The following is a 23717-nucleotide window of genomic DNA, read 5'->3' as shown; positions in this document are numbered from 1 at the left end:
TTGGCCTTCTCCTTGCCTTCCCTGCTGCACTGACTCACCTCAGTTCTGTTGCCCAGAGGTAAGCAGACTAGAACAGGATGAGCATGTCCATAGTCAGAAGCCCAGTCTCCACCATCCTGTCTTAGTGCCTTACTAAGTCCTGCTGGAACTTTCTAGAATTAAAATAAAGCTCATTTTCACTCCAAGGCTCCTTGGGTGAACCTCAGAATTCTACAGTCTTTATAACAAGTACTTAGGAAATACCACAGGATTGACACTAAGGGCATGGGTCTTACAATCTAAGAATTCTTCTGTTTTATCTTTCCTGGTTTCAGCTTGCACTGATAGACAGGACAAGGAAACAACTCATTTCTTTCTTTGGCTGGTTATCTAATCTTAAACTAGAATGCCCAGCAACTGAAAGGCTTAGTACTTCTTCCTATAAAAATAGGTCTTGATTATTCTTGCTATTTTACAGATGAGGAAACTGAGGCACACAAAGACTCAGAGACCCAAGGTTGTCAGGTGAATCAGCTGACTTGGGTCACAGAATATATAACGTCATGGGTTGCTTCTGTATGTCGTTTCTCAACTGGCCACTGTTGTGGCTGGAGGCCTCCTGATTGGGGCCAAGATTTATAGTATATTTTCTTGGGAAGTCTGATCAGTGATTCACTGGATGTCTTTCCTTTTAACACAGAATTAAGCAAAGGATTTTTCCTTCCCCTCCCCAGCCGGGAATTAAAGGATCCACTAACAAGTGCTTCTGTGGGCCAAGCCAGCAATCCAGCTGATCAGGAGCTAGACACTTTCCCCCTGGGGACCCAGGTAATGTGTTCACCTTCTTACTATTCTAACATATCAATCAATGCAAGCTAATAATACTGATAATTTTCAAATATCTATGAAGAAGCTGAGAGAACTTGTATAAATGAATCATTTTTATCAGACGTTTATTTCTAAAAGCACTTCATGTGAAACTGAAGTGGCTACAAGCTCAAATGAGTTAGCGTGATGTGGCTGCCAAGAGAGACAATACGGTCATAAGCTGCCTTAATAGAAACCTGCATCCCACGATATGCTACCCCAGTCAGATCGCCTCCAGAGTTTAGCTCTGACCACCACACTGTAAGAGGGATGTTGTTAAGTTGTGTGCATCCAGGACGTGGAGGGGCCTCAAAATCATGGCCTGAGAGGAATTGTGGGGAAAAAACTTGAGGTATTTAACCTAGGAAAGGTATAATAGCCTTAAGCTGGGAACATGATAGCTTTCTTTATATAGTTATAGGACTATCGTGTATGCAGAGTGATGCAAGAAGATAGAAAAGGCCAAGATTGATTCAATATAAGAACTTCCTAACATTTGGAGCTGTCTCAAACTAGAATAGATTGCCTCCTGAGATAGTTACTTCCCTAGAGGTCTACAAAGCTGGCTGGAGAAGATGTTATAGGAAGAGATTCTTTTAGCCAAGATCCTTCCCAGCTCTTAAGATTGATTCTGTGATTCTTGTAGATGTGAAGGATAGCACCACATCCATTCATTTCAGCCTTTCACCCAGCTAACCTTGCACCAGAGCCACAATCTTCATGCACATAACTAGTACTTTTATGTTAGTTCTGTGTCCTACACCTCTAGCCATCTTGCTTTTCACCTCACCTCCACTTCTTTTCAATTCCAGTCTTCTATGTCCCCATAATAAAAACTATTCTTACTCTTTCTGTAATGGAGCAGAGAAAGAGGAAAAGGGAAAGGGTTTTTTTGTGTGTGTGTTTTTTGTTTGTTTGTTTTTGTTTTTCAGCCAGAAGCTACTTTAGAGTTCATCTAGTCTCATTTTACAGATAGGGAAACAAATTCAAAGAGAAGGGACCTGCCCAGGGTCACTCAACCAGTTGGTGGCAGAGCTGGGACAAAGGCCAAGGCCTCCTGGCAGTCCTGCTTCCATTACACCACACTGCCTTTTGTGGGTATGCCCTTTTTGCCACCCCACCAAATTGACTCAGTCTCTTCAGAGAAGAGAGGAGCCTGATGAGATAGGTGTGTTCATGGGTACTTTAGTTGGAGACAGGGCTGGTGTATCCCCAAGAAAACAAGATCTGTTTTCTTCTGCTTTACCACCACAGGGGAAAGAAGGGAGTAGCGTGAGTTTTCCATTTTAGAGTGGGGAAAATCAAGTCTTTCCCAGCAGTGACTATAGTTCTTTAAGAAACAGACCTGGTTGCAGGGCTTCCTCCATCTGGAGGAGGCCAATGAGCTCTCTCATTCCACTTTTTAAGTGTTAACCCAGCCAGTCATAGACCCTGAAGGTAGGAGGGTCTAGGAACCATATTACCCCAGAATAGAGGTGACTTCATATTTATTGGGAGGCAAAAGGCAGTGAACAAAGAGATAGGGGGGAAAGTTACTGGTTTTCTTTTGACTTTAAAATCTGGATGGTGGGGTGTGAGGAGGCTATCATTAGGTGATTTGCATGAGTGAATATGGTAGAAGGAGCAGTGTTTGCTGATGTGGGTTTAAAATTCCCTCTTTGTTTACACTCCCTCAGGTAGAGGTGTTGATGATCTGAATGGTCAACTCCTGATGAATCAAAAATTGACTGTAATAGTAGTATTTTTTTCTCATTTTGGGGATGGCATCTCATTGGATTTAGAGCTGGATGGGACTTTAAAGATCATTTAGTTAAACTTCCTTATTTTATGGATGAGGATATAGAGGACCAGAGAGGTTAAATGACTTATCCAAGGTCACACAGATAGTAGAGGTAGCGGAGCTGGGATTTAAACTCAAGACCTCTGACCTGAAAGCCAGTGGTCCTTCCTTCAATAACAAACGATTTTCTTATTGGTAGATAGAAAAGCACGAATTTGATGCCATCTCTGAGGCAATCTTTGAAGGTTTTAATTGGGACCCCTGGAAAATGCCTTTGACATTTGTTTTACCTTTGAATTGACTTTGTATTGAGAAATTGACATAATGGACTTTACAATCTTCACTTTAGAATCTAATTTCAATTTTGAAGTCAGAGTTAGAACTTGAATCAGAAGGGAGGGAACAGGAAGGAATTAAATTTGTAGTTTGTAATATTATTTCAAATTGAGAAATAAATTCGGATGTTGAGTTTATCCACCATCCATCCATAGGAAGCCATGTGCTTTCAGATCCTCCTAAAAAGAAACAGATTGGTATCCCAACCTTATCCTGCCTCACTTCAGTCCCTTCAATCGACCTCAATATAATTTTAATCAACTTTAGCTGATGATAAAATTGATATGTGTCCCCCTGTTTTTTGAGTCAGAGAAGCATTTCATATCTCACCTCTATGCTAAAGTATTCAAAGCAAAGATTATACAGTATTTCACAGCTTTCTCTAAAACATCCTTGTCTTTTCTAATACTGTTTGACTTATTAAAAGACTCTTTGTCTTCACTAAAACAATTCTTTTAACTTCCTTGTGGTCTTGGAACAAGACCTAATGTATGCAATGTATGCACTTTGTAGTCTCTTGCGTTCTGTCTCCTTCCATTTTTTGTATTTACCTTCTCAAATATTTTTCAGCTACAGGAAGTGGCAAGAAGGGAGCTGCCAGGTGATGGTCACCAGGAAGATGGTAAATATTTTGCGTTCAGAGTCCACATTTTCATGAAGTTAGGGAAGAATTGGACGATGGTTCTCAATCCTAAGTGCCTACATTGGCAACCCTTTTGTGGGGGATTATCACCAGTACACAGGGTAGTGACCTATGTTGTTTTCCTTCTTTAAGACTGAATATTAAAAAAAAAAAAAGACTGAATATTTCAGGGCAGCTAGGTGGTGCAGTGGATGGAGCATTGGCCCTGGAATCAGGAGGACCTGAGTTTAAATCTGGCCTCAAACACCTAACACTTACTAGCTGTGTGACTCTGGGCAAGTCACTTAACCCTGATAGCCTTGCCAAAAAAAGGAAATCCTAAAAAAAAAAATACAGTATTTCTAATCTAATGTCCGTGGTTATATTTAGATTTTTGTTATTTATTTATTCAAAAACATTGTCTCCTATATGTAATGAATGCATTATATTTGAAACTATGTGATACAAAGATAAATAAGAAAAATTTCAGGGCAGCTAGGTGGCAGGGGTAGCTAGGTGGTGCAGTAGATAGAGCACCAGCCCTGAATTCAAGAGGACCTGAGTTCAAATCCAGCCTCAGTCACATAACACCTACTAGCTGTGTGACCCTGGCAGGTCACTTAACCCCATTGCCTAGCCAAAAAAAAAAGAAAAAATTTCCTTTTTTAATTGAAATGTACCATAATTTTGTGACTTTCTTGTATTCTATGCTGGGAATTTATTAATAAGTTCAAATATAATATTTGCTGAATAATATTTGCCTCAAAGTATCTACTTCCAGTGGTTTGGGTTCCATTTTCAACATTCAGCACGTCTAACTCAGTTGTTGCATCTTCTGTGTTTGCTAAAGATATCTTTTGAAAATGTCCAGCTGAGCAGAGGCTGTATCTGTTGTGTTGTTATGGCCTTGAAAGGGTGTTGTCACTGTTGGTCCTAGCTTTGATTTGTAGAGGAAAGCCACAGCTCTCTTGAGAGAGAATCTTTCTAAGGCTGGGCAAATGGGATACTCTAGGCCTGGGTTTCCCACCAGAGATGACAGAGGAGATATGATGATGTAGGAGGAAAAGGGCATGATTTGGAATCAGGAGACCTGAGTTTGAATCATGCTTCTAACACTTTTTATGTGGAATTATGGGTAAATCATTTAATCTCTCCAAGCTCAGTGGCCTCACCCATAAGATGAGGATGATGACATTGGTACAGTCCGTCTCACAGGATTGTTGTGAGAGAAGAACTTTCTACCACCCCTTCAACTTCTCATCCCAAAGAGTCCAGTTTGACCCAAGGAAGTTCCTGATAAATAGAAATTGGTTCCTATCTGACCTGTGGCAGGTTCTTTACTTGGGCTTACCATGGTAAGCAGTAGTGTAGGAGACCTGGGTGTGAATTCTAGTTCTGCCACTTAACTAACTTGTTCTGTCATTGAATGAGTCACTTCCCTTCTCTCAGTCTCTCTCCTTTTCAGTAAAATGGAATAAGGGGATAAAGATTGGACAAGATGACCTCTATACTCCCTTCCATCTCTTAATATTCTATGATTATAATACCTTTTGTTAAAAACCTCAATTTCCTCATCTGTAAAATGAGGGGGGGTCATCCTAGATGATCTCTAAGGGCCCTTTCAGCTCAAAATCTTATGATCCTCTGATTTGTGAGTTCTTTGATTTTATTCCCTTCTATCTAAACCACCCTAACTGATAGCCTTCTCTGATAGAGAGGAAATGTGTCCCAGGCACAGTGATATCCCTGTGACTAATGAGATATTCTCATTCCTGTTTTTCTTTCCTTTGCCATGGTTGTATTCTGTTAGAATTCAGATGCTACACATCTCTTCAATCTTCAGTCCGGTCTCCAGACAAGATGGCTAAAGAAGGATACCGACTAACCTTTTCAGATGATAAATCTTTAGGTTCTTCTCCAGAGAAAGAGTTGATACCAAAGACTGATATTTATCAACTTAGCCATGAAGCCTTGTCAAGTAAACGCTTAGATGTGGGTGATTCAAGCCAGATTCATCCCTACCAGTTACCTAAAGATATTAGTCTAGATAATTATAACAGTCACTATCCTCACTCCATAACCTTACATGGAAGTTTCAGCAAGAAATCCCATACTCATCATAGAAGTAAAAATTACCAAGACTGTGGTACAAAATCTTTGAATGATGCAAAGTCCACTTCATCCCACTCCTGTGGAGACATAATGACTCCTTTGACTGACTCAGACTCCACCACTGGAAGACTGCTGAAGCTCAATTCAGGTAACAAGGCATTTGATTTGTTATGTTGTTGGTTTTCAAAGGAGGGAAGGTGGTGATCTACAGCAAGGAAATTTTGAGTCTCTAGACTAACATATCTTGAGTTGTGATAAAGGGATCATCAGTGATCTATGTAGAATCCCTAGCTTAGAATGAGTGTGAATTGATACATAATATGGTAATAGAGAAGTAGTTTTCATTGTTGAAATTTGGGTTTCATAATCATATCATATTGTAGTTCACCAAGTAAAATCCTAGTAAGTCACGCTAGCAGCTTTCTAGTAATCCTGGGTCTTCAGAGATGGTGACTGCCAAGTGTAAGTAAATTCTAGCTGGGCCTATCAAGCTATGGGTATATGTATGTGCACACCACACACACACACACACACACACACACACACACACACACACACACACACACACACACACATTGGTCATCTGAGAACCAAACTGGCTGAGGGTGAGGGTCATCACCAGCAAATTGTCCATAACAATGGACCCTGAGTTCAAGAACAAGCTAGTTGTAGAATAAGTAATGGATCCTGCTCCAGAGAGTTTTCATTTTCTGGCACATTCCTTCCACAGATCTGTATACCACAAGCCATTTTAGCAGTGATTCAACTCTGCTGGACAGCATTGAACAGCAGTTATCTGTGGGCCTTGCTGATTTAACACAAGTACATGGCTCTTTCACAAGTAGTACTACTGTGGGAAACTCTCCACGGACATTCCTGTTACCTTCAGGGACTCAAGAAGACAGGGGACTTTTGGCAAAGAGGTCCATAAGCCCAACTAGAAGGGGATTTAAGAGGAAGGACAATATTCTTTCGAGCATGGTGCCAAATCATGGGCTCAAAGATGTTACCAACAATGAGGCAAGTGTTTGTTTGTGCTCTTAATAAAAACTACATTAGGACTGTGTTTCTTCTTATGGGGATAAATTCCTAAATAGTGTAATCAGAAACACACAGATGACTTTGAAGGCAGAAGTTAAGGAGGAAAGGCCAAAGCTTAGGATTTTTCCTGTGGTCTCTGTGCCTCATGTAGCTCATTCTTCCTTATAGTGGAGTGAATTCTACCTACTCTTCCACTACAGATGTGAGAGAGACAACGCAGTGGGGAAGCCACTTTGGGGCTGGACTTAGAGAGCACTAGATTTAAAGTCAGAAGACCTGGGTGGGTTCAGATCCCAGCTTTGTTACTAACTTACTACCTGTGGGAACTTGGGAAAATCACTTCTCTTACCTGTGCTTCAATTTCCTTAGCTGTAAAATGAAGGAGTTAGGTTGGAGCAGTTGCATCAAACTCAAAATAGAAATTAGGGAGGTAGGGGACACTAAACTGTACATAAGGATCCTATAGGTGCATATTGACTTAGAAAAACACATACTAATGTTACCCATATTCTATTGCATTTTTGTTTATTTTGTTAAAATCTTCCCATTTACAGTTTAATCTGGTTCTGGTTGCATTATACCCACAGGCTGTATGTTTGACACTTGTAATTAGAAGGGGATCCAGAAATAACAGAAGCTTCCAGAGGCTTCCAAAATTACAATACTGTACTAATATCTACATGTGAATATACCTATACTTTTGTTTGTGGCACAAATAAATAATCTGTGATGTACTTTGGTGGTAACTCAACAAAAATAGCACTGTTCTTCCTAATAATCTCACTAATATGGTATTTTAAGCATAGACAAGCAGGAATAAGTATGGTCAATGATCCATAGGCTTATGTATTCATCAAATGTTTTAAGATTGAAAATTTGAAAATTACTGTATAATTATAATCAAGATCAGCATAAATTGTTTGTAGGAATGGTTGAATCTGTATTTTGGTTTGTGCAGCAAAACCTCATCAGTGTTTCAACTCAGAATTATTTGATCATTCTTTATCAATCAGCATGTGTGATTATTGTTGAGTAAAATGTTCTAAATAAGTGTGGCGGTAAATTTTTCTGTGTTAGACAAATTTGTTCAATTTAATTCAATCCATGGATAAAGCCCCCATTGAATTGACTCTTTTTGGCTTCAGTCTTGCTATCTCTAGGCTAGTCTTCATGTGGCTGCCAGCATTTCTTTCTACAGCACATATATTCCCATGCCACTCCTCTTCTCAGAAGTCTTCAGTGGGTAAAATGCAAACTTTTTAGCTTGACATTTAAGGCCTTCCAAGCCTCACTCCCAACCTATCTTTGGAGCCTCGTTTCATGTTACTCCCACTTTTTGTTCCTTTAAAACTGTAATTCGACATAGCTGAATTTGACGTGCCTTCTCTCATTTAGAATGGGTTTAAATTCAGTCCCTGTCACTTGTGCCTCAGTTTCCTTATCTGTACAATGAAGGGCTTGACTGGATGGTTTCTAAGTTCCACTCCATCTTCAAATCTATAATCTTCTGACCTTTGTGCCTTTGTTCATGCCAGCCTCCATACAGGGATAGATACTCCCTCTGTCTCTGCCTTTCAGAACTCTTCTCTTCCAGATCTGGTTCACATGCCACTATCCTTGTAACTCTTCTTTGATTCTCACCAGCTTCTTTAGCAGTTTCTCCTTGTTCACATTTTCTTCAGAGCACTTTCTGGCTTCTTTTTTGCCTCTCTCAGTTTCTACCTTCTCTAGTACTTATCTGTTTATGAGTCACATTCCACATGTAGACTGTGATTGGAAGCTCCTGGCACAGGGCAGGCAGTGGATCATTTTAATCGTTTTTTCATCAGCCCCAAGTTCACTTGATCTCCTGTGATAGGCACACAGAAGATAAAAAGAGAGATAAGAGGCAGTCCTTATCCTTCTACAGCTTATTGTCTTCCAGGGGATACATACTCCAATCACTGTAATATAAAAACAGCCCCTGATAAATGCAGAAGAGAAGTAGAGGTCAGAAGGAAGCAAAGATCCTTTCTGGGGATCAAGTAAGTCTACCAGGGCTGGTGTAACTTTAGGGTGCCTTGTTAGTTATATTGAATAGTGTAAGCTGTTATGATATTTTAAATTTAATGTTAGTTTATTATATATGCAGCACTTGAGACAATTTTGAAATCTTGTTATTCAAACTTTTTAATTAAATTAGGCAGGATTTTCTCCTTCCTGTTCTTCCATCCCCATCTTATATTGAATTAGTAAGATTTTACTCTGCTGTCATCAAGTCAAGTCAAGTCAGTTAGCATTTATTAAGCTTCTTACATGCCAGGCCAGTGTGGGGAATAAGGTGAAAGAAGACTAGAAAGGAGCAAGATTGTGAAGAGCTTGAAAAGCTGAACGGAGGATTTTGTGTGTGATCCTGCCTCTGGAGGACTTATGTGGTCAGACCTGCACTTTAGCAAGATCTCTTTGATGGACCCATGTGACCACCCAAAAAGCCATTGTCCGGGTATAAAGTGAGGAGGGCCTGTACCAGGGTGGTAGCAGTATCAGACGAGACAAGGGGTGCTACTCAGAAGATGTTGGAAAGGTAGACTTGATAGGATTTGGCAACCAGTTAGATAGGGGAGGAAGTGAGTTGAGAGTGAGTTGTCTGACACCTCAGCTGTGAATCTAGGAGCCCAGCTGGATGGCGGTCCCCTCCACAGTAATAGGGGAATTAGGAAGAGGAAAGGCACTGAGGGGAAAGATAATGAGTTCAGTTTTGGACATGTTGAGTGGAAGATATCTACTGGACATCTAGTGTAAGATGTGCAATCAGCAATTGGAGATGCAAGACTGGAGTCAGGTGCAAGGTTAGGGCTGGATAAATAGATCCGAGATCAGTTGCAGAGAGATGATTATTGAATCCATGGGAGCTAATGAAAGCACCAAGCAGAATGGGAGGAGAGGAGAGAGGAGGGCCCAGGACAAAGCCCTGGGGAACACCCACTGTTAGCAGGAGAATCCAGCAAAGGAGACTGAGGAGGGCCTGTCAGGCAGTGAAATCTCTCCCTTCCACATCCTTCAAGGCTGATTTTCAGTCCCATCTCTTCCAGTTTTCTCTGAGTGTTCCAGCCCATAGAAATTGCTCTCTTTTCTGAATTCCTGTAGCACTTGTCATTGACACTTATTTGAGCCTCAGTCATATATTGCTCTATATCACGTCCAATTTTTCATGTGTGTTGTGCCTTGACTTCCTGTTAGACCATGCACTCCTCAAGGACAGGAACTGTGACTTCTACTTCCTTGTATCTCCTCACAGTTCGTAGCACTTTCTATAGAAATGGTGCTCATGGATTATTTGCTGAAATAATGAATAAATGTCAGTTCTTCTTGCACCTCTCACTGTAGTGTATGCTAATGTGCAGTCCACGTCATAGATGCAAAATATTGTGTGGGGCACAGGGTGTGGAAGGAGCCCTGGAATTGGAGAGGTGGAGCTGGCTCTGACACTTACTGAGTGACACTCTCCAAATCAGTAACTTCTCAAAATCTATTTCCTCATTGCCATGAGGATAATGACACTGACATTAACTTCTTAGCCAAGGTTATTGTTATAAAAGTGCTTTGTAAAGCTTTAGTTGCCATAAAATGCAATTTTTATCTTATATAATTGTTGTTGGCATTCTATTTAATGATTTTTATAGATATAACAGGTTTAGATATAACAGCTTGTGATTTATAGTTTCAACAAGAATATAGTAGATTGAAAAATTTATGGGGCTGGTCAGTAGGATATTGAACTAAAAAGGTAGATTTTTTTTTTCCCCTGAAAGATACGCAAAGATATTAGTGATAGCAGATACTGAATTGTGTCTTTGTATCTCTCCTGGAAGAATCGATTTGTATGTTTGCCTGAGCTATTGATACTGCAGTGTAACATAATGAATCTTGACTTGAAAAATAAGGCTACAGATTCTGTGGTGATACTACTTTGATCTCTGCCCTTCCTAAGAATGACGTCGGTTGGTGTGCTTTCTTCCTTTCTTGAGCCTCTCTCTAGTGACCTGGGCAGTTTGCGTGGTTTGCAAGGAAACCATAGTCCCCCACCTGCTGCCAGGACTTCCCATGTGGCCAGGGTGCTCCGACAGCTCTTGGACCTAGTAGACAAGCACTGGAACGGCTCGGGGTCCCTGCTTCTCAACAAGAAGTTCCTGGGTGAGTGACTTCTCTCCTTCTCTCACTCCAAGAAGGGCTCTGCTCTGGCTTCTGAGCTGTTCCCCATAGAACTTGCATGCCCACGCACCACAGGCTCTCCCCTCCCTACCCCACATCAGCAGGGGGCTTGAGAAGCTCTAGGGGGGCAAGTGAACTGCAAACCCAGCATGGCTCAACAAGTGGGATATGGCAGCCCCCAATGTTAACCCAGCTTAGGATGCATTAGGCAGGCAGAGGACGAGGGAAGTGGTTGCTTGACACGGCCCAGATCAAACTACATTGGGAGCCTTGCGTTTCATTCTGGGTACCATGTTTTAGGAAAGATACTCCTCTATGAAGGAAGCTGGAGTGGCAGCCAGAGTGGTGAAAGGCCTCAGAGCTCATGCTGAGTGATGGAGGATGGTTTGAGGGGTAACCCAGGTTGTTCAGCCTAGAGAAGGGAAGACTTAGGAGGGAGGATGTGATAGCTGTCCTATAGAAAAAGAATGGGACTCCTTTGTCTCTAGAGAGCACAGCTGGGCGCAGGGTATCCCAGAAAGTCTGGTTGAGCTTTAAGCTTTAACCTCTGACCTCATAGAGGCTTCTGTGAAGAAAAGCTTCCTAACAAGGTGAGCTGTCCAATAGAAGGAAGAGTATGCAGCTCCTAGAAGGGGGAAGCTCCTCTTCACTTGCTTCAGGAAAAGGTTGGATGGCCACTGGCGGGTTCTGTTGTAGACAGGATTCTTGTTTGTAGAACTCAGAAGTTGGGAGGGGTGGGAGAGGCCACCCAGCCCAACCTGTACCTGACCTCCAGTGAAGAGGAGGGAAGCCATTAATTCCTGAGGATTCAGTGAACTCGATTCTATGTTTCAACCTAGAGAAAGCTGCTTTCACAATTTTCACCAATCCTCTTCTGGAACATTGTTGTTAATAGATCTCTGAGTTTCTCTTATTTTTTCCTGTATGAATTTTACCGAATTATAGTGGTGTAGTAGAAAAAAAATTAAAAATCAGAAAAAACAGATGCAACACTAGGCCTACTACTTAATAACTAGTATGATGATAGATAAGTCACAGCAGCTATCTGGTGTAATAGAGAGAGTGTTAAAGTATTAGTGAGAAAGACTCAATTTTAAATCCTGCCCCAGATATTTAATAGCTGTATGACCCTAGGCAAATCAACCTCTCCATGTCTCAGTTTCTTCATCTATAAAATAGCAATAATAATAGTACCTACTTTGCACAGTTGTTGTATTGAATGAGATAACATGCGAAGTACTTGGCAAACTTTGAAGTTCTATATAAATGCTAGCTATTATTACTATTATTGTTGTTACTATTGGTACTCCTCAGTTCTCTTTTATAAAGTGGAGATAATAATGTCTGTACTACCACACAGGGTTGTTGTGATGAAAGTGCTTTGTAAACTTTACAGAGACTTTATATAAATATGAATTATTTATTATACTTTCTGACTTTCTTCACCTATAATATGTTAACTGCTTTGTCTGTCTCACAGGGTGACTGAGAAAATCAAACGATATATATAAAAGCACTTTGTAAAATTCAAAATGCCATATAATTATCAGTTTTTATTATTATCAGGATTTTCCCAAATATTATATAGTATATTCTGTCCTGCTGATATGCTACTTATTCATAAAATAATATTATTTTTCATTCCCAATTCCTAGTTTATATACAAAATCATTAGGTTTGCAAAATGGAGAGAGTTGGTTACAGGGGTCAAATGAGATCATTTGCATAAATGTTAAAGCATTATGCAGATGTTAGTTAGTGTGTTAGCCACTCTCAGAGGATGCTTTAGGACATTTAAAAAAGTACAGTTATCCTGCCCCAGTAGGTCTATTTACTATAAATCTGAGGTATCTTACAAAACACTATAGTTTGTGAAAAACAACAGATAAACTAGAACATTCTTCAAAGAGTTATTTTTATAAATTGACTTTTTAAAAAGTCTTTCCAATTTCCTCTACGATAATCAACTAGCTATATAAACTCAAATAAATCACTTAATCCTTCTAGGCCTTGGGTTACTCCTCTGTGAAAATGAGGAAATTGAAATAAGTTGACCTAAGTTTCCTTCTTTTGGTAAAATTCTCTGGTTTCTTGCAGGACATTTTATTGTTTTGTAAATAGTACTCAAGAAGTGTTCAAAGTTGGGAAAACACTAGGTAAAAATGGGGAATGTGATCATTGAATTTTTCTGTTCTTTCTGATAGCTGAAGGAGGAAGCGCAGGGAAAGGAAAGCTGGTCTCTGCTTTCTTCCCCGTTTTGCACTTTGTTCTGTTTCTATAGGAAGATGTCTATAATGTAATAGAAAGAACACTGACTTTGGAGTCAGAGGGCCCGGGTTCAAATCCCAGTGCTTCTACTTTCTACCTGCTAGTAAGCCAGTAATCAGAGAGCATTCCATATTAGCCTGGGCCCCCAGAGTACTTCCTATATGCATAGAGGCCTTTATTTTTTGTTCTTCTCACTTGGTGGAAAAAGGAAACAGTTCACTGTTTACCAATATTTCCTCCAAGACTTCTTGGAAATATAAGACTAAGTTTTTAAAAGGTGAATAGATATTTGATGACTCTATAAAAGAAATTGTAAGTCAGTGCTACTGTTTGTAGGCCTTATCTGTTTTCCAAATTCCTTCAGGTTCTGCCCGAGATATGCTTCTGAGTTTGGTGGTTCCCAACCTTGCTCCACAGTGAACCCGCTCACTGCCTGAAGAAAGCCTGAAAGCCTCACGGAGAAGAGACCTTGAATTAAAGGATACAGGACAGTTCCCTGGCATCCCAAATGATTTGGTATACTTCCCATCCCTCTTTAGTGCCTTTGTATGAAGTATAGAACATGAAACAGCTCTTTTTTTTTTTAAGTTGGGCAATGGGGGTTAAGTGACTTGCCCAGGGTCACACAGCTAGTAAGTGTTATGTGTCTAAGGCCGGATTTGGACTCAGGCCTTCCTGAATCCAGGGCCGGTGCTCTATCCACTGCACCACCTAGCTGCCCCTATGAAACAGCTCTTTAACCAAAGTTAATCATCACCAGGAAGTCCTAGGAATTCCTATTAAAAGGACATTGAGAAAAGTCAGACCAAATCTCTGATATCAACCTTTCTCAGAGTTACTCGGTGGATGAGGTACATTTGACTTTGAGACGTGTTTAAAATAACAACAACAACAAACCTGAGATAGGGCAGAAAAATCCTCCAGTGGTCAAAGTGAGGGCGTTCAGGGTTGGGGTTGGTGTCTGACGGGAGAAGGAAGATCTCTGAATTCTTCCTGCTCCTGAGGGATCCAGGAGTCCTAATGGCAAGGGAAGTTGTTGATTCTTCAAGCTCTTACCTATAGGTTTGGTTAAGAACCATTTCTAACTCTTCTAGCATTTTCTGCATTGTCTTTTCCTAATGTCAAGGAAACTTCAGTTGTCGTGGGGTTTCTAAGGGTTTTAATTGTAGAAACTTCAGAGATGTGCTTCAGATCGCCATGCTTCCAGACCCAGGATAGGGATGGAAACTCAAATGTCCCATTGCCAGCTCTTGCTTATAACCAGAGGTGTTCGGGCAAGAAACTGAGTAACCACTTGTCAGGGATATTGTAGAGGACAGTAGTAACCATTTGTTTCTGTTTTTGTTTTTAAACCCAAAGGAAGCATTGAAGCAAAAGATGGTCAGGGTACTGGAAGAAAATCTCTTTTTGTCTGAAAAGGTACAACTGTTGGAGGAAAGTGCTTCCAACTCTGGTGTGGGTGGTCACCAGTCTCACAGTTATGGTAAGTTCATCCATATGTTTATGCAGACTCAAATGTATGTGTCTAGATATGCCCCTTCCCCCCCCCCAACCAGCTGCTGCTTTAACTCTTAATAAACCCTAGCATTTAGGAGTCAAAGCAAGTACTGCCTTCCCCTACCCCCACACATTTTATTTCTTAGAGAATTCATCAAGCAGCATTTTCCATGCACAGCACCCTCTCTGTGTAAGGTCCTTTAGTTTTGTATTTATTACAGCTTGATTTCAGAAGGAGACAGTTACTTTTTCAGAGGTAATCTTAGAACTACATGATTCACACAAAACCAATATAATGTAGGGACTCAGGGCCGAACTCACAGATTCAGATCTTTGTCGCCTGCCTGCTATGGGGCCAGACAGAGTATGTAGATTTTTAAATGATGTGTTCTAACTTTATTCTATATCTCAACTAAAATACTGACCCCTTCCAAACTAATGTCCTGTAATGGTAAGCAGCAGAAATACATTAAGATGAGCTAACTCTAGGAAATGTTGAACTAGGTGTGAGTGCACTGGCCATAGCACTGACTAGTAGATAGCCAAGGGCTTACTTAATGTGAATTAAAAGTAAGGGTGTCACAGTACATTTGGGGCAAGTAAGGGAGGACAGGTCCCTTCTGGCTCTAATTCCTAAGATCTATCATCTTGGAGACAGGAGGAGCCCTTAGTTACTAATTAGTCAGATTTGTTAAAATGCTGCCAACCCAGAGTTATTATATTCCTTGTAGATGAATTGCTCCGTAAGAACCAACAGCTGAGTTTACAGGTGGCTTATCTGAATCAGGAACTTAATCAGCTGAAGAAACTAGAGGAGACTGTGTGCCTTCTCCAGGAAAGTCAGAGGTACAGGAGGGCTCCCATGGCTTCTGAAGGAGGAGGGAGGGCCTTTCACTATCTTTTAATAAGACAGCACAGTATTCTGTAAAGAACACTCTCACCCCAGAGCCTAAACTCCCTAAAGGCAGGAACTGTGTGTTTCTTGATCTATACATTTCCAGCACCTAGCATCATAAGGTCTTAAACATGGATAGTAGGTGCTTAATAAATGCTGGTCATTTATTGAAAGAAAGAATAAATGAGGATACCCTGAGATCATGGTTGCATTTCAAAATAAGCTCTTGTGATTGTGATTTAGAAAATACCTTTGGTGAAAATATAGGTGGTAACAGCTCAGATATACCTGTGCAGCACACTAAGATCTCTCTTGCTCCCTCTTTTTGAAATATTAGTAAATATTTCACCTGTCTGAAGTTCCTTCCAGCCTCATCTGAATGAAGAAACCTTGTCAGCACTTAATCAGACTTGTAGGAAGAAAAATGCCCTGCACTAAATCTTTTCCCCACCCTTACCAAGGAAGAAGGTAACAAGTATTTATTAAGCACTTTACAAATATTATCTCAACCATAATGCAGTAAAATTTACATTCAATAAAAAGCCTTGGAAGCATAGATTAAAATTAATTAGAAACTAAATAATCTAATCCTAAAGAATGAGTGGGTCAAAGAACAAATCATAGAAACAATAATTTCATTAAAGATAATGACAACAATAAGACAACATGCCAGAATTTGTGAGATAAGCCAAAGCAATACTTAGGGAAAGTTTATATCTCTAAACACTTAATAAAAAAAGAGAAAGAGCAAATCAATGAATTGGGTATGTAATTTTAAAAACTAGGAGAAGAACAAATTAAAAGTCCCCAATTAAACACCAAAATAGAAATTCTGAAAATTAAGGAGAGATTAATAAAATTGAAAATACAACTACCGAACTGATAAATAAAAATAGGAGCTGGTTTTATGAAAAAACACCGACAAAATAAGCCATTGGTTAATTTGATTAAGAAAAAGAAGAAAACCAAATTACTAGTATCAAAAATGAAAAAAGCGAATATGCCACTAATGAAATAGAAAAAGATGAAATTAAAGCAATTATTAGGAGACATTTTGCTCAATTTCATGTCAGTAAAGCTGATAATCTAAGTGAAATGGGTGAATATTTATAAAAATATAAATTGTCTATTAACACAAGAGGGAATGGAATACTTAAATTACTCAGAGAAAAAGAAATTGAACAAGCTATAAATGAACTCCCTAAGAAAAAAATCTCCAGGACCAGATGGATTTAAAAGTGAATTCTACTAAACATTTAAAAGCAATTAATTCCAATACTATATGAACGATTTGGAAAAATAGGTAAATAAAGAGTTCTACTAAATTCCTTCTATGATACAAATAATGGATTTGATATTTAAATCAGGAAGAACAAAAACAGAAAAAGAAAACTATCAACAAGTTTCCCTAATAAATACTGATGTAAAATTTTTAAAATAAAATACTAGCAAGGAGATTATAGCAAAATATATTACAAAGATCATATACTATGACCAGGTGGAATTTGTACCAGAAATGCAGGACTGATTCAGTATTGACTATATCAATAACAAAATCAACAAAAATCACATGCTTAACTCAATAGATGCAGAAAAAAACTTTTGGCAAAACACAACACTCATTCCTATTAAAAACACTAGACAGTGTAGGAATAAACGGAGCTTTCAATAAAATGATAAATGGTATCTACCTAAAACCAAGAGCAAGCATTATCTATAATAGGGATAAACTTGAAGCTTTCCCAATAAGATCAGGGGTAAAGTAAGGAAGTCCATTATCACTTCTGTTATTCAGTATTGTACTAGAAATGCTAGTTACAGCAATAAGACAAGAAAAAGATATCAAAGGAATAAGATAGGCATAGAGGAAACAATGCTATCACTCTTTGCAGATGATATGATGGTATATTTAGAAAATCAACCAAAACACTAGTTAAAGCAATTAACAATTTTAACAGAGTTGCAGGATATAAAATAAACCCACATAAATCATTAGAGTTTTTCTATATTATCCACAAAGTCCAGCAGAAAGGAACAGAGAAATTCCATTTAAAGTAACTGCAGACAGTATAAAATACTTGAGAGTCAATCTGCCAAGACATATTAAGGAATTATATGAACATAATTACAAAATACTTTTCACACAAATAAAGACAGATTTAAACAACCAGAGAAATCATGGGTAGGTCGAGCCAATATAATAAAAATGACATTTCTACCTAAATTAATTCACTTACTCAAAGAATTATTTTATGGAACTAGAAAAAATAATTAACAGAATTCATCTGGCTAAACAAAAGGTCAAGAATATCAAGGAATCAGTGAAAAAAGATGTGAAAGAAAGAAGCCTAATAGTACCAGATTTCAAATTATATTACAAAGTGGTGATCATTAAAGCAATCTGGAACTGGCTAAGAAATAGAATGGCAGATCAGTGGAATAGATGGAGTACATTATACACGTAGTACGTGACTATAGTAATCTAGTGTTTGGTAAATTCAAAGATCCAAGCTGTGGTGGCAAGGACTCACTATTTACAAAAATTATTAGAAAAACTGGAAAGTAGTTTGGCAGAAACTAGGCACAGATCAACATCTCACACTGTATACCAAGATAAGGTCAAAATAGGTACATGAATTTACACACAAATTAGAGGACCATGGAAAATCTTACCTGTCAAATCTATGGATAAGGGAAGAATTTATAACTGAACAAGAGACAGAGAGAATCATGGGAAGTAAAATGCATAATTTTCACTACATTAAATTAAAAAGATTTTGCACAGATGACTAACTTTGATGACTTAGCTCTTCTCAGCAATACAAGAATCTACGACATCTCCAAAAGTCTCATGATGGGAAATGCTATTTATCTACATCCAGAGAAAGAACAACGGAGTCTGAATACAGATTGAAGCATACTATTTGCTCTTTTTCTGTTTTGTTTTGTTTCTTCTTTCTTGTGAATCCTCCTGTTGTTTGTAATTCTTCTTTAACAACATGACTAATGTGAAAATATGTTTAATAGGAATGTATATGTAGAGCCTATATCAGATTGCATGCTGTCTTGGGGAGGAAGGAGGAGAAGAAGAAAGGGGGAGAAAATTTAAAACTCAAAAGCTTATGGAAGTGAATGTTGAAAACTAAAAATAAATTAATTACTTTTTCGAAAAAAGGTTTTGCACAAAAAAACCCTCTAGTACAGCCAAGATTAGAAGGAAGGTTAGAAAAGGGGGGGGGGACTTTTTAGCAGGTTTCTCTGATAAAGGCCTTGTTCTTCCAATGTATAAGGAACTTAGCCAAATTTATAAAAATAAGAGCCATTCCCCAATTGATAAATGATCAAAGATATAAGTGGGCAGTTTTTAGAAGAAGAAATCAACGCTATCAATAGTCACATAAAAAAGCTCTAAATTTCTATTGATTAGAGAAATACAAATTAAAACAACTCTGAGGTACCACCTCACACTTATCAGAAATGACAAGTGCTGGAGGGATGTGGAAAAATAGGAACACTAATACACTGTTGGGGGAGTTGTGAACCAGCTCAACCAATTTGGAGAACAATTTGGAACTATTCCCAAAGGGCTGTAAAACTCTGTATACCCTTTGATCCAGCAATATCATGACTAGGTCTGTATCTTAAAGAGATACATTATAGTTTAGTGGAAGGAGGGTTGGATTTGTGTTAGAAGAGCTGATTTGAAATCACTTAACCTCTCTGGGCTTCCTTTTCCACTATAAAATGAGGCATTTGAGCTTGATGGCCTTGAAGCAATGACAGATATAGCTCTAAATCCATCCCTGAGCCCATACTCAAAGCTTTTCGAGCTTGAGAGGATCTGAAAACTTAAATTCTTTTGCATAGCTTTTAGGGCACAATCCTGGGGCACCTTTAGGAGACCATGAAGCAAGAGAAGAGGACTTTAGCAGAGGCTAGTTTTGCGGGCATAAATTATGTAATTAATGCTATCTTTCCCTTATAATTCAGGTCCCTTGTAACAACCAATGAGTATCTGCTACAGCAGTTGAATAAAGAACAAAAAAATTATCCAGGAAAAGCAATCCTGCCTCCTGAGAAGAGTCACCACATAGGGAGAACATCACCCTTTGGGAAAACCCTACAGCCTTCCTTATCACAGACAGCTCACGATGGCGGTCAGTATTGTAACCCTGAGTGACCTGGTAGAGAGCTTCCCCAGGGTGGGCAGCTCCAGCAGGGCTGTGTTCACATACTGCTGTCAGTGACTTTCCATCATTAGTTTTTATGGATGATTAAATGGGGTTGGGATGTTTTGTGGTGATTTATTTTTTTTAAAAAAGGTAGTTTTTTTAGACGATTGCAGTTGAAATTTCTATGCCTTCCACTCTCTCCCAACAAGTCAAGTTCTTCATCTACCCCTAGAAATTCAATTTAATTCAACAAATATTAAGAAGTTTCTGTGAGGGGCAGCTAGGTGGCGCAGTAGGTAGAGCACCAGCCCTGGATTCAGGAGGACCTGAGTTCAAATCTGCCTGACACATAATACATACTAGCTGTGTGACCCTGGGCAAGTCACTTCATTGCCTAACCAAAAAAAAAATAAGTTTCTGTGTGTAAGGTGTTGTGCCAGGTGCTTGGTGTAGAAAAGTGAGCTTACACTTTACTGAGTGGGTACAGATGTGCACAACTATATATGATACTGGCACTGAGTGAAGGAGACCAGTGTTAGAGAGGCTTAGGAATGTTTGGAGTGGGGAGAGAACAGGGACCTCTGGGAAACCAAATTTACTAAGGACTCATGACGTGTCAGAGCCTGTGTTGGGTACAGTGACAAAAACATAACAGCACTTGTGATGTGGATGCACCAGGTCAGCATGGCCAGAAGCCAAAGAGAGGTCCGGGAGAGTGAGGCTGGCAGAGGTAGCTGCTGAGATCACTGGTAACCTTTGAAATGTGAAGGAAGGAAAAAGCACCTGCTGCCTAGCTGGTCTCCCTTTGGACCTGGATTAAAAATGAATTTTCAGGAGAAAATTATTTAGAGAGTGTTAGGAAAGGGCGGGATTTTTGCGTTTTTCCATGAGGATGCTCATTTTGGACTGTGTTGTGGGGGCTGGATCCTCTATTGCAGATACAGGAAAAATTCTCTCTCCCAGTTCCTGAATTAATTTGATACTTCACTAGCTTTGAATAATGAAGGAAAGATTAGTGGGAAATGACAGAAATGGAAGAAAAGAGGACATCAGTAAAGCATTCAGGAAAACAGAAGGAGGAGGGCTAACAGCCCCTGTGGCCTGGCCACCCCATCTCTGCTGTTTTAGCCTCTCCCTCTGCAGGGCCTATTGTGCTTCTGCCAGGGATGGGCAGGGACAGAGGAGGGGCCATCTAGAAAGGCTCTGGGGCTCAGGAGGTGCATTAGCTTAACACGGTTTTCATTGTCATTTCCTTACTCTTCAGAGTCAAGGCAAAGAGAGAGCCTCACAGAAGGATTAGAAACTTATATGCTTCGCTGACTCAGAGGCAGCCTGTGGAAGAGAAAGGAAAGCTGTTGCAGGAATGAAGAAGACAGCACCCCAGATACAATGTGTTCAAGTTATAAATAAATCTATGGACAGCTTTGGGCTTTATGCTGAATTGGAATGTCACTTGGGTTCCCAAAGTGATTCAGGGCAGAAGCCAAAGGTTATGTGGTACCTGCAGCAATTGAGACTTCAGTAAGGTCTTCCATTCGTGGTTTGGACTCTGTCAGGAAAACCTTCCCCCAGTTAGAGCTGGCCTGGAGAGGAATAGACGACCATGGGGTATACCAGGTTTACTGTCAGTGGGGGGCTTCAGGCAGCGGCTAGATGACCATTTATTGGGTATGTCATAGAAGGAATTTATGCTTCAAATATGGGGATGGCTTCTAATGTCCCATCTAGCTTTGGAATTTTGTGATTCTGTGGCTTATTGGACAGACTCCTGGCCATAAGGTCGACAGCGGCCTTGTAGTAGACATAGGATGCAAGGGACCTAGTCCAATACCCCTCATTTTTTTTTTGTTTGTTTTTGCTTTTTGGTGAGGCAGTCGGGGTTAAGTGACTTGCCCAGGGTCGCACAGCTAAGTGTCAAGTGTCTGAAGCCGGATTTGAACTCAGGTCCTCCTGACTCCAAGACTGGAGCTCTGTCCACTGTGCCACCTAGCTGTCCCTTAACACCTCTCATTTTATGCTTGAAAAACAGGGCTGGAGGAGTTGAGGGATTGCACTTGGTCAGACAGGTAGCAGGGCTGGCATTTACACCCAGCTCCTCTGATTCTCAGTCCATTACTACTTTCACTGTACCTACAATGCCTCCCATACCTACGCCTCCATCTTAGAGATACTTGACATCCTCGGTTCAGGCACTGGCCATGCTTTTCTCTTTGAACAGTGGGGTTTGGGGCTCAAGCTTCAGCCTTCCTGCTGATTGGCCCTTTCCTAAACTCCACCTGACAGGCTTCCCTGGGAGTAGGCTCACGGGATTTTCCTTCTCTGAATGAGCTGCCACTCTTTGTTCTAGTCCACACTAAACAGGGCTTCGCTGGCTGTGAGCCTGGGACTTCCCGCCTCCGCTAAGAATCAGCCGTTTCTAGTTTTTGAGTATTTCCAAGCAGAGGGACTCATTGCTTCAGGAGGAGCTGTAAGAGCAACTCCAGACTTTCCTCAGAGAAGAGGTTTCTTTCCTTCCAGCAATGCTCAGAGGAGACAGATGAATCAATCCCACGAAGATGTGTTCCTGTCCTAACTCTGCTACGTACTACCTGTGTGCCTAATGCTCTCCCTCGCCGTGCTCCAGTGTCCTCTCATCTAAACATGAGGAAGATTGATTATGGGATGGTGATCTCTGAGGCACCATCCGCCTTTTAAATCCTGTTATCCTACTAATCCTCTTTATGTTATGAAGAGCAGCCATATAAGCGGAGATCAAACACTAAGTGGGAAAGGATTCTAACCATTTCCCATTTGTCGGGGTTTGTAGCAGAGAAGGGGAATACTTACCTGCCAGTGGGGATGCTGGAGCCGGGTGAGAGAAGGCTCTGTGCTGCAGTGGAGACCTGCACTTAGACTCGCACTGCCTGCCCACCTTGGTTAAGGAAAGTGCTTTGGGGGCCTTAAAATGCTATGGAAATGTGAATAATTCTGAGATCTGATTCTCTAGAGAAATCCTGGAATTAGATGAAATGAAGCCCAAGGGGAGAGACGCATTGCAGCTGCCTAGGCTGAACTTTGTCTCCCTAGAGCTACATTTACAAAGCTTGCAACAGCCTTGCCTTACAGACATTCCCTGCCCTGTACTTGCCTGTTTCTGACACAAACCACCTCTCCTTCTACTGGCCTGGCTGAGGGGTGGGATGAGGTAGAAACTGTCACCTCCGAGGGACCTCCCACCTTAACCTTTATTCCAGGAAAGAGATGGAAAGAGCAAGAAAGAACTAGGTTGGCCTCAAGTGACTATGTATCCATCGAAGACTTCCACCCTAGCATACCCAAACCAGCTTGTCTGTTTGGTTGCTGATTTCTTTCCCGGGGACATTGAGAAGCACGGTCCAGAACTGACCGGAGAAAGATGCTGAGCGGAGTTGGGAGCCTTGTGCTAGGACTGATCTTCCTTGGGGTTGGCCTTGCTGTTCACCTAAGGAGTCAGAAAGATTTTGAAGCTAAGTGAAACCTTGGACACTGGGTGGGGAAGAAATGCTGCTGCTTATGGGCTCAGGGCCCTGCAAGTGATTGACCACTGTCTTCTGATAGTCTCCATCTGAACCCTGAAGCTGTGTGTCCCCTGGAGCTGGTGCTTCTCCTCCCAGCGCCTGCCTGTACTAGGAGGTCAGCAGTGCTGACCCTTCCCTGTCTCTGTCTGGACTCTCCACGCATTGCCTCTCACTGCACGCCTCCTGTTGGGTTTGACCATCTGCCCACACTGTCTTGGCTGGTGAGGAGGAGGTCTGTGCTTCACCCTCGTAGCATGTTGCTGAATGCACATTTTGGGCATTTGTAATCCCTTGAGTCATTTCTCCAGTAAATCAGAAGGGGGGATTCCCCTGGTGTTGGGCAATGAGGAAATAGCAGAAGTGGGGAGAGGGAAGAAACTTCAATATTACCATGCATCTGTGGCGTCCGTGTGATTAATCC

At 40.5% G+C, this 23717-nt stretch overlaps 1 protein-coding gene across 3 annotated transcripts in view; it reads left to right on the top strand.

Annotated features, from left to right (window-relative positions):
• Positions 1-21184, top strand: part of LRRC36 (leucine rich repeat containing 36) — a 52823-nt gene extending 31639 nt beyond the window's left edge. The window contains exons 6-16 of one of the 3 annotated variants that reach the window (XM_078149427.1): positions 680-807; positions 3533-3584; positions 5395-5844; positions 6427-6716; positions 10745-10910; positions 13561-13712; positions 14556-14679; positions 15425-15539; positions 15948-16056; positions 19579-19745; positions 21025-21184. In XM_078149427.1, coding sequence (XP_078005553.1) covers positions 680-807; positions 3533-3584; positions 5395-5844; positions 6427-6716; positions 10745-10910; positions 13561-13616 — 1142 coding nt within the window. In that variant the 3' untranslated portion in view covers positions 13617-13712; positions 14556-14679; positions 15425-15539; ... (1 more) ...; positions 19579-19745; positions 21025-21184. The remainder of the gene's footprint in view (positions 1-679; positions 808-3532; positions 3585-5394; positions 5845-6426; positions 6717-10744; positions 10911-13560; positions 13713-14555; positions 14680-15424; positions 15540-15947; positions 16057-19578; positions 19746-21024) is intronic. The other 2 variants (XM_078149426.1, XM_078149428.1) reach the window with 2 other exon arrangements.
• Positions 21185-23717: the final 2533 nt, after the last annotated feature.

Source organism: Phascolarctos cinereus, unplaced genomic scaffold (genome assembly GCF_003287225.1).
Source record: "Phascolarctos cinereus isolate Bilbo 61053 unplaced genomic scaffold, phaCin_HiC Scaffold_2;HRSCAF=192, whole genome shotgun sequence".
Classification (NCBI taxonomy): domain Eukaryota; kingdom Metazoa; phylum Chordata; class Mammalia; order Diprotodontia; family Phascolarctidae; genus Phascolarctos; species Phascolarctos cinereus.
The sequence above is the reverse complement of the archived record's forward strand: the minus strand, read 5'-3'. Positions and strand labels throughout refer to the sequence as shown.